General features: G+C 36.2%; 1 protein-coding gene across 1 annotated transcript; it reads left to right on the forward strand.

Annotated features, from left to right (window-relative positions):
- Positions 1 to 650: 650 nt before the first annotated feature.
- On the forward strand, positions 651 to 8994 carry LOC307139386 (GTPase IMAP family member 7-like; the record flags this gene model as incomplete). The annotated part of the gene is made up of 2 exons (XM_079838337.1): positions 651 to 657; positions 7808 to 8994. The coding sequence occupies 2 exons, from the start codon at positions 651 to 653 to the stop codon at positions 8992 to 8994; spliced, it is 1194 nt and encodes a 397-aa protein (XP_079694463.1).
- Positions 8995 to 11945: the final 2951 nt, after the last annotated feature.

An 11945-nucleotide genomic window follows, 5' to 3' on the forward strand; every position in this document is an offset into this window, starting at 1 on the left:
ATGCAACAAAAACTTGGGCCATAAAACACCATTTACAGACCCATTGCAAATGTTTTATTTAAAGGAAAATCTATCAAATCTCTCACATACCAGTTGTGATGTGGATTCTGCTATTCTTTTACATTTACAATGATTTTAAGAACTATATCGTTTATCATTATAGTTATCATTCTTGGTGTGAATGATTCAGAACGAACCTTCACAAGTTTAGTGTTGGTGCCAGTGAAACTACATCATTCTATCTTCTATTTGATTCCTGCTTCCAAAGAATGAAAACACACAGTAAATGTAAAGTGATACATTTATACTTCAATATGTTGTATTCTTTTACTGCTAATAACTGAACCAACTTTATGTTTATCATGTGTTTATCTCACAAGAAGAGTTTCATGGCTCTGATTTTGAAGGAATTTGCTGTGAGAATGAGGGAAAACTCACAGAACTTGTCCCTCTGGTAATTCCTGTTGCTCATCTGTAGTGTCAAACGACTCATTCAAGAGGGGTTTGAGCTGCCAAACTCTTCAAACTGTTCGCTGGTATTTTGTTGATCAGCACCGGGGAACACGAGTGGATAACATTTTAGATGAAAACATCATTAAAACAACATAATTTTATACATTAAAGCACCTCGTTGAAGACAGGACAAGAACATGGGAGGTAAGATTTTACACCTTTAAAAAATATGCCTTTAATCGCATTCTTAAACAACTCTATTTATTCTAAAACATGATTTTGAACTTTGAATTTGAACAACTGCAAGTGTTTCTGTATTTCACAAGAAAAGCTACTAGAGTTTATAACCTTTAGAAATTCAGATCGCACTCCCTCTCTTAAAAGGAAAGTTCACCCAAAAATTACAGATCTGTTATTCATGACTTTAGTTCTGCTGTTGAACATGAAAGATAATATTTTGACAAATGTTCCAAAATGTTTTTCCCTACAACGAAAATCAGTGGGGTTCAATGTCGTTTATGCTTTGAAGACATAATATAAATCTGTAGATTTTAATTAAATAATAATTCCCTTTAATAACAACAGTATATTTCTCAAATAGCTTTACTCTAATGCTATTTTTTGCCGGATTACCATTGCATCTCCTGTTTACAATACATTCAAAATTATGCCGCGAGATTATAAACACGCACTAAACGATCTGCTCATATTACCCCTATTGCCATTAACAGAGTGTGCACACCAAGTGCAAATAGTGTCCCTTGTTGGCAAGTGCTGGTTGGGAAATGCCTGACTGGGAAAAACAGGATTAAACTAGCATGAACAATAGCTTGGCTCCGCCCTCCTACGTACTTCCGCTCAAAAAAATGTTTTCTTCAGTTCTCCGTCTGGGACTGTGATATATTCTTAGGTTTTCTCCAAACAATTTTTTACCGGTCCAATCAGCGAACAGAGGGAGTGACTGAGAACGATGACGTTGATGTTGTGCTGATGTTGTGTTGAGTTTTAGTTCAGTAATGGCGGCGGAGAAAGATGCAAGCGAAGCTATTCATTCCGTTGTGACACAGCTGCTGAATATTCAGAAGTAAAAGCCTTTCCAGCTCGCTCCGTTAGTGGTGAAGGAGTTGCTGAAGCCCTATTGGGACTGTAATTGTTTCTCGTGGGTTCGGAAGGTATTGTCATCATTTACAGGGGCTAGTCAGTGATTTTATTGCTGTCCGTCTCCCACCACACGCGTAAAAATCCCAGACCGAATTACCTACTGCTTTAGACAAACACCAGGTCGTGTGGTCATTTAATTGCTGGCAGAATCCACATCTCTGAGTTTTCAAGAATATATCACATCAAAATCACTGTTTATATCCTTTTTGACCACTGCAGAGCACCGTACGGTTGCGCTTCACTGTAATTTGGATGCATTTCTAGACTTGTATTTCTTTAAATGCTGGCAAGTATTTAAAAGAGCAATATATTTCTTCACCGCTCAAAAAATAAAAAGAAGAAAAGCACGTAAACATTTGAATTGGGCCGTTATTTATGGCAGCATTTATTCTTATCATACCAAGCATATGACATTTTATTTACACTATGTTATGAACAGCGTGTTCCCGATGACAAAACTCTCCCTCCACTGTGAATAAATCACAATCCGAATGCACGAGTTTTAGGTTTTATTACTGAGGTGGCTGTACATTTATTTTTACAGACTTCTATGTGAGAAACAGAGGCAAATAGCGCATGACATACATCACAACTAAACGTTAGCGATTGGTTATGGCAGATCTAGGCACTGGGCAGATACAATAGTTTTAAACTTCCCGCCTTCAAGGAAGTAAACACTTGTCAATGGAGAGTGGCCAGACTCTCTTTACAAATGAAATGTAGACCAGGCTACATGAACAAACCATGAACAGCTGTATTTTTATTAACTAACGTTAACAAAGATTAACTAATGCTGAACAGAGGTGTTGTTCATGGTTAGTTCATGTTAACTAATGCAACCTTATTGTAACGTGTTACCTGTTTAATAACGGTTAGGGGTCGGTTTAGGGAGGGCTTTTATTGTCCCATTAAGGCGGCATCCATTTAATAATTTTAATACATATAATCATTTACACTGTGTGTTATTACTGCATCCTGTTAATGTACAACAATACTGAGGGGCAAATAATATGTATCTTTCAAAATAAAGTATAAATTGCGTGTAATTACTATTTACACATTCACACAACTGCTAACTTTATATGGTGTAAATAGAATACATCAGTATTTATTATTATTATTATTATATCACTATTATTTATCACTATTTATATCACTATTTAGTAGATATTGAATCAACTATTCTCGTTTTTTTTTTTTTTTTTTTACTTGATTTTTTAGTTTACTTAATAACTATGTGCAGTATCTCTGTTTTTTGCAACTGCATCTCATTTCTATCTACGGACTGGGCAAATGTCCATTTAACTGATTCATATATGAAATTATGGAATTGCAAACCTGCAATTATTAAAAATAAATAAATACATAAATAAATATACAAATATATGTAAAAATATATATATATATATATTTAAATAAATATACATAGAAAAGCAAAAAAAATTAAATGAATAATTATTTATACATTTATTTCCTTATTTATGTATATATTTATTTTTTTCATATTTATTTATTTATTATTTTATTTATTTCCTTATTTATTGATTTCTACATTTATTTGTTTCTACACTTATTTATTTTTACATTTATTTATTTCTACATTTATGTATTTCCACATTTGTTTATTTCTACATTTATTTTTTCCTACATTTATTCCTGTGTAGGGCAATGAGGAGGGCGTGGTTTACCTCAGACATAGCAATCGAGCTCAGAGTAGGCGAGGGCGAAGGGTTGAGGCCACAGTGACACCCTGTGGTCAACATACAACAAGTATAGCTTACTGACGTTCATACTGTCTATGACTTCGTTAGGTATATGGTTAAAATCTTAACCCTCTATGGTATGGTGTTGCCTCCAGGCAACATAGTCTATTTAAGTTTATGGTTTCACTTTATTTTGATGGTCCCTTTAACACATTCTGTTGACTATAAATAACATTGCACCTACATGTCTACTAATTCTCATTAGAGTGTTAGTAGAGTATTAGTAGACTGGTAGGGTTAGGGTTAGAATAAGTTGACATGTACTTGCAAAGTTACTTATAGTCAGTAGAATGTCTGTTGGAGGACCATCACAATAAAGAGTTAGCAGACATTAAGCAGACAGTCTACTGATAATCTAATGAGAGTTTGTTGACATGTAGTTGCAAATTTATTTATAGTCAACATAATGTTCAAAAGGGACCATCAAAATAAAGTGTTACCAAGATTATTTTTAATAAAATGAAACAGCAATTTATTGGTCAAACCTATCTCTGGGAAGACGAACTCAAAAACTAATAAATAAAAAGTGCATAAAAATTGGTCACATGACCCACAGGGGTCCATTTTGTGTCCTGTTTCAGCACATGTGCACAGGTCACATGGCTCCATGTTTTCTCCAATGAAAAGTGCATTTTTCACTAATTTCCGGTCAGTTAATCACCCACAAAAAATATGAGTCACATTCACAGGTAAGTAAAGAAGTATTTTCAAGAACTTTACATTATATATCATCAAATGTTTTAGAGTAAATTACAAAAAACTGTGTGTTGCCTCAAGGCAACATTGTACCATAATGGAATCGTATAAGGCCATGCCAGACACTCTAGGGTGGATACAAATATAGTATATTTTTAAGGAAAAGAGCTAGAATTCTCGAAATTGATTTGCAGTTTTGCATGATTTTGTAATGCACGTATAAGATTAGTAATTCACATACTCTAACTGCACATATTGTGATCTGCACATTTTCTATAGCACTTAAAAAAGGTATAAAACATAACTGACGAGGTTTCATGTGATGAGGAAGACGAGGTCATAGTGACAATCCGGCAGGGAGAGATCGAAGATGGAGATGAGGATGAAGATGAAGATGGATATGATAACTTGACATGATAACTTGATGTGATGGTTTGGTAATACTTGTGTTCCACGATGGTACAATGTTGCCTGAGAGCAACAGCTGAATTTCAAATGTTACTTTTTATTAAATATGAAATTTGTAAAACATTATAAACTGGATAAATGTGTTTGTTCAGGTGTCTGGTTAAAGACATTGATGTTTTCAATAAGTATATTTCTTTTTTCTACATGAAAATGTCAAATGTTTCAATTTGTCCGTTGTGGTACAATGTTGCCTTGAGGCAACAAACTTTTAAAAAATAAAATAATAATGAATTTTTTTATTGCTATTGTTATAGTGTCCTATTTTAAGCAGGAAAAACACCAGAAATATTTTTTTTCTTATTGATATCATATAATACCAGAGGGTTAAATCTTACTGAATGACATGGATAGGTTACTCTTTATTCCGGACATGGCCGTAGAACATCGTCTGGTCTGGATTTGTAAAATGTCCTGGGCTAACAAACATGATCAGCAACATTTTCAACAGACAGGGACTCTGAAATGGAAGCGCTTATATTTTCCATAGTGGTCAGAACACTCAGAACGGAAGCTGCACATATATATAGGCTACAGTCGACACAAGCTTATTGATCAATGCATTTGAAACGAGACCACATTCACTGCACATTCATATTTCCTATTTGTACATGCACAACACGTGACAAACTACAACAGGCTATTGCAAAGATCCAAAATAGAACAAGGCGTCGGTTACAATAGAACATTTAGTTGTCGCGTCACTTCACGTGTGGACAGTAACAGCATCACTGAATATAATGGGGTTTTCTTAGAGTGGTCTTATTATTTAAGCCGCTTAACGACTGAAACATTCTAGACGGAACTGAACACAAAGTCTTAACCTATAAATCAAGCAATATGCCTAATGTATTTATTCACAAATAATTTGACAGTGCCCTCCTCAGAACTTGCGCGCCGCTCCCCTATGCGCAGCGCGTGGTGCGGGAGCGGCGGCACTGCACGCATTGATGAAGCGCAGCATTCGGAGCAGAGTCGCTGAGATCCCAGCCATGAGCTGCTCGCGGCAACACTGCGCATTGCTTAACTAGCCTACTATTTATTTTTGTTTCTAATTGTTTCATTTGAAAGTGGACATTTCAAGCTTTCTACATAGGCTATTTCTCATGTCTTTGACTGTGAGGCAAGTAGCCTGCTGAATTTCGGTTTATTTGAGACTCTCTCCAGTTCATGTGCAATGAAAGTGATCGCTCCCATGCCTCATGTCACGATTTTTGTCACATTTGCTTTTTATTTATTAAATCCAGGCAATTGTCTGACGAAACCTTGATTAAAATTAAGATACAATTTATACAAAACAAAATTCACTTTACAGAAAGGCTTTCTAGAAATGGTAAACAAAATATGCCTAATAACCACCAAAACTCTTTCTGACCCGCTCGCATCTTTCACTTTTCATAATCAGATGAAATTAAAAAATAAATGTATAAATTATAACCTAATATTTTAACATAAATATGAATTAAAAATACATTGTTTAATGGCTACAAGTAGGCAACAGTACAGATAAATGTCATGTCTGAGCAGGATTTGAGCGAGCTGTTTTACCGGTGAGGTTTCAGGAGCGCTGGCATAGAGCGGATTATTGAGCTGAGCGTCACACCGGTCCGCTTTCAGGTTTCGGCCTCATTGTGTGTCGGGCCGGGCTCAGACACGGGCTCGGGTAGGGACAGGCTTGATTTTTTGAGCCAAATCTAAGCTCTAATGTGTTTCTCAAATAGGAAATATGAATGTGAAGCCTATGTGGTCTCGCTTCAAATGCATTGATCAATAAGCTTGTGTCGACTGTAGCCTATATATATGTGCAGCTTCCGTTCTGAGTGTTCTGACCACTATGGAAAATATAAGCGCTTTCATTTCAGAGTCCTTGTCTGTTGAAGATGTTGCTGATCATGTTTGTTAGCCCAGGACATTTTACATATCCAGACCAGACGATGTTCTACAGCCATGTCCTGAATAAAGAGTAGAGATTGAGATTTAAGATTTAAGGTTTAAGATTTTGACCTATCGAAGTCATAGACAGTATGAACATCAGTAAGCTATACTTGTTGTATGTTGACCACAGGGTGTCACTGTGACCTCAACCCTTCGCCCTCGCCTACTCTGAGCTCGATTGCTATGTCTGAGGTAAACCACGCCCTCCTCATTACCCTACGCAGGAAGAAATGTAGGAAGAAATAAATAAATGTAGAAATACATAAATGTAGAAATAAATAAATGTAGAAATAAATAAATGTAGAAATGAATACATGTGGAAATAAATAAAAAAATAAATTTGGACAAAAATAAATATATACATAAATAAGGAAATAAATGTATAAATAATTATTTATTTTCGTTTTTTTGCTTTTCTATGTATATTTATTTAAATATTTATTTATGTATTTATTCTTTTTAAATTTATTTGTATATTTATTTATGTATTTATTTATTTTTAATAATGGCAGGTTTGGAATTCCATATGAAATGACTGTTTATGATTATGCGAATCGACTGTCTATTCTGTTACTGCTTGTAAAGTGTCCTTGATCTTGGAAAGGTGCTATATAAATTAAACGTATTAAATTAAATTTATTATTATTATTATTATTATTATTATTATTATTATTATCATCATAACTATGGCTTCTTATGGCATAATTTCAACTTTTTTGAATGTCAAATATTGTAATCATTTTGACTTTTTGTCATAATTAGGACTTATTGCCTCATAAGTATGGTTAGTATGTCATACATTTAACTTTTTATGAGATATGAGATGTCATCATTTGGATTTTATGACACAATTATGACTTTTTATGTCATTTATTTATGATTAGCATGTCAGTCCCTTTCACTGTAATTTTGACTTTTTATCTTTATTATGGCATAATATTTTTATTATCATCATCAGCAGCAGCATATTTTAGATATTTTACAGCATAATTATGACTGTTTGTTACAATAATGACTTAGTAAGGCATAATTTTGACTTTATCTCATCATTATGACTTAGTATTTCATAATTTTTTACTTTTTATGGCATAATTATGATTTAGTATGGCCTAATTTAACCTTTTCATGTCATCAATATAGCCTAGTATGTTATAATTTACTTTTTAGTTTTTATCTCAATTTCTATGCGTTTTATTTTCATAATTATCAGTATAATCAAAAGCATGGATTTACTTCCTTATGCGGTGGAAATGGGCTTTCATATTGTGGTTTTATGGTCAATAAATCATATAGATCTGTAGACCTTTACTAACAACAGCATATTTCTCAAACAGCTTCTGAATCTCAACCTGAGAAAAGGATCGTGCTTATTGGGAAAACCGGAGATGGCAAGAGCAGCGCCGGGAACACGATTCTCAAACAGCAAGTTTTCAAGAGTAAAGCTTCACCGGAGTCTGTGACGGCTGAATGTGTCAGTGGAGATCGGAACATTGATGGCAGAAAGATCACCATTATTGACACGCCTGGACTCTTTGACACCGGATTGGATGAGGAGACCATCAAATCTGAGATCACTAGATCCGTGATCGAGAGCTCTCCGGGTCCAGACATGTTCACCATCGTCCTGAAGGTCGGGAGATACACGGGACAAGAAATGGAGATTGTGGATAAAATCGTGGAGTGTTGTGGAGCAGACGTCTTTAATCATTCAGTGGTTTTATTCACTCATGGCGAAGAGCTAGAAGGTCAAACAATCGAGGAATTTGTGAAGATGAGTCCAAAGCTACAGGAGCTTGTTGATAAATGTGGAGGCCGCTGTCACGTCATCGACAGTAAATACTGGGATAAGTGGCAAATGGGATACAGGAGCAACACGGTTCAGGTAAAAAATCTGCTGGAAACCATCGAGCAGAAGCTGAAGGACAGTAAGAACGGCTGCTACACCAATGAGCTGTTTCAGATAGTGGAGAAAGAGATTCAAGAGGAGATGAAGAACGTAGACGAGGTCAATTTGCTGCCAGAAGAGAAGCGAGAAGTAGCAAAAAAGATTGTGCACAAAAGACTTCTCATTCGGCTTGCGGGAGTGACCACAGGGATTCTGACCGGTGCTTTTCTGGGCATCGGTGTGGCAGTGGCATCCGTTGTGACTTTACTGAAAAACACTAACATTCCCGGAGTGGTGAAAGCAGGAGCTGTAGCAGGAGCCGCAGGAGCCACCGGAGCCGCGGGAATCGCAGCAGGAGCAGCAGCGGTGGAGGCAGGAATGGTCGCCGCAGGAGCTGGTGCTGGATTGGCTGGTCCAGGTCTCATTGCAGCTGCAGGTGTTGCTGTTGGAGCTGCAGCTCTTGCTGGAGCGATCGGAGGAGGAATTACTGGATACAAAGCAACAGATGAGGTCGATTCGGTGTGTGACGCAATAAAGAACACAGCCAAACTCAACTATGAGAATGCCAAAGGTGCAGTGAAACAGGCAAAGAACTATCAACACAAACTGCTTGGGTTGGACACAAGTACCGATTAACAGAGCAGGTTTTAGTGATTTATGGCATAGATTATATTATCATTGTTGTATGTGCTTTATCATGTTTGTCTAGACAATGCATGGGTAATTCTTTTTAATTCTCACGGGTGGAAAGGGAGGTCCGGGGAGTGAATTATGACGGAGGGTGGTGTTCCAGTTGAAAAACAACTGGGGTGTGGGAGGGGGGTGTAATTTTAGCGGCATCTAGCGGTGAGGTTGTAAATTGCATCACCCAAAGCTCACCCCCCATAGAGAAGCTACGGGGGCCGGCACAGGACAAAAATGTTGTTGTCGGAGAGAGCAGAGAGTGACTAGCGCTCTGTAGAGAAGTTTGTCCGTTTAGGGCCACTCTAGAAACATGGCGGCGCAAAATGGTAGCTTCACTGGAAGGGGATCTGCGGTGTGTGGAGAAAGAAATGTCTCATTCTAAGGTAATAAAAACATAACGGTTCATTATGTAAGGTCTTTATACACCATTGAACCTTTACAAGGATTTTTAGATTTTATCCACTCAATAGTCTACAATATAATAGCCACATAAACGTAGTGTAATATATAATAATAAAAACGTAGCGGGATATTCTGTGATATTGGCTACGCAATGCCGACTTTTGTGATTAGCTAAATGCTTCTCCATCAGTGCGTGTCTTATTCCTCACAGAACTTCAAAGCAAAATGCTTGAGGGAGGGAAATTATCTGGAATGATGAACTGTAATTTTGACCGAAAATCTGAATAGAAACCGTTACTTTAACAGATGCCGTAACAGAAACGTTGAAATGGATAAAGCCGTGTCAACGTTCCTGAAATTATTGGTTGTGCAAACATAAGGAAACATTTTCTTTGATCATCTAAAAATTTTCCGTCTTGCTCGAAAAGAGCTTGAATTTCCGTTACATATCGAGTGAAAACAGTAACAGATCCTTGTCAGGATCTATTAAACGCTGGATTTTCAAAAGTATGTGAAGTTTGCGGCTTGTTGCAGTAAACTTCGTTCTTGAATTTATCATTTATAGATGCGCGCTGGTCTGTTATTGTTGGGACATTGACTTTACAGTTTCACACCCCTAAACATGACAAAAGGAACAAAACAAACTGTGATTGGTTGCGTTAGATGTCAGTCAAACGTTCTCTCAGACGGGCATTGGCCAATAGAGACAGGGTGCATTTAGGCCACGCCCACACCGGGGAGGAAAACAATCCAAAGCTCTCCATTGACTTTGTATTGCATTATATTGTCTCTTCTGTGCTTTATACACATGTACTACATTAAAAGCTGTGACTTTTTCAACCCACATCCTGCCAATAAAACTGAAAACCAATAGGGGAGAGCGGGGCACAACTTAACGCTTTTTGACTGTCTCAGTTTGTGTAAATCCACTTGGGGTTCAGAGTATTTATTGTTTCCCACATTCATTTCACACATGTCTAGTACAATCATGTGGTTTTGTTTCATTAATACAGTGTATACTTTTTTCTTGATTTACCCCGAAAGAATGGAAGTGAAATGTGACAACATGCCCCATAGGTGGGGTACATTGTAACATGACCAAATGACAGCTTAAAATGTTACCTGATATAATAAAAAAGACGAACTAAAAATTTTTTTCAACAAAATACAATTATTAACATTTTAAAATAAAATAATTACATTTTTTAATCATTAAAAATATACTCATTTTTGAGTTTGACAACAAACACATCGCTAAATACAGCTATACAGCATAGTTAAAGCATATTAATAATGAATAATTTCTGAACATTAACTCTCAGACATTATTCACCCTTTTCTCATGGTTTTTCAAAATAATTCATAAAAGTATAGAATATAATATCATATTTCTAATAGGATCTCATTGTAACGCAGTGCTACAACGCACCCCACCTGCACAACTGGGATGTAAATCGCTCCTCGTATCTTCAGCTGGTTAGATCAGCATTAAAAAACGATCTCAGCTGTTAAATATCAGATGTAAGATTAAAATAATATCAGATTTGTCTTGTTTTAAATAAACACAATAAACAGAGATGAAAAATAAACTTAAGTAAGAAATTTACTTTTGCTATGGTTAAATAAATGTTCAGTAATATCTTCCAGAGATTTTTTAATGTTGGCGCTATTTTTTCTCTAATAATGTTGATATGGCAACTAGTAAATATTCTAAGTTTTGTCATTCTGGCATGTGTGGAAGGGTTAAAACATGCTTGTTATGTTGTGGCCCGCACTCCCCCACTTGCAACAGCATCTGGATCTTCAGGCTGTAAAGCCACTTCCATGTCAAAAGATACTGGCATCTTTTATCACTGAGTTTATACACATATGTATAAATAATCCATAAGAAGGTTTAGCTTATTACTGTTTATCTTTCCATAAGATAACTTGTAACTGCCATAATAGCATCCAACTCACTCACTTTATCCATTCAGTAGTTGTTAGTTACTCTTGTCTGTCGTTTTGTTAATAAAATCCTTTTATTACACTTGTGTCTTCCTTGTGTTGATAATACAGTGTTTGGATCTAATATGTCTTCTGATTTGTAATGTTGCCTGAATAATAATCATACGCTGTTTGTTAATTGGCCAGAGGAGAACTGGCACCCCGACTGAGCCTGTTTCTCCCAAGGTTTATTTCTCCATTACGTCACCTGATGGAGTTTGGGTTCCTTGCCACCGTCGCCCTAGTTGCTTTTGGCTCGCTCAGTTGCGGACACTAAATATTGAACTATATTACTTTCTATTAAATTCTGTTGCTTTATTTTCCTGTTACCACTGTGAAGCTGCTTTGAAACTATCAGCATTGTAAAAAGCTCTATATAAATAAAGGTGACTTGACTGACTGGTCTGTCAATAAATGAATGCTTCATCTGGCCTGCCGAGTGTTTCTGGTTGAACAAGTTGTTTTCCCCATTCTCGTGGTGTCGCATCTGTTCCTGAAAAGAAAACAGCTATAAT

Source organism: Gobio gobio (genome assembly GCF_949357685.1).
Source record: "Gobio gobio genome assembly, chromosome: 2".
NCBI classification, from domain to species: Eukaryota; Metazoa; Chordata; class Actinopteri; order Cypriniformes; family Gobionidae; genus Gobio; species Gobio gobio.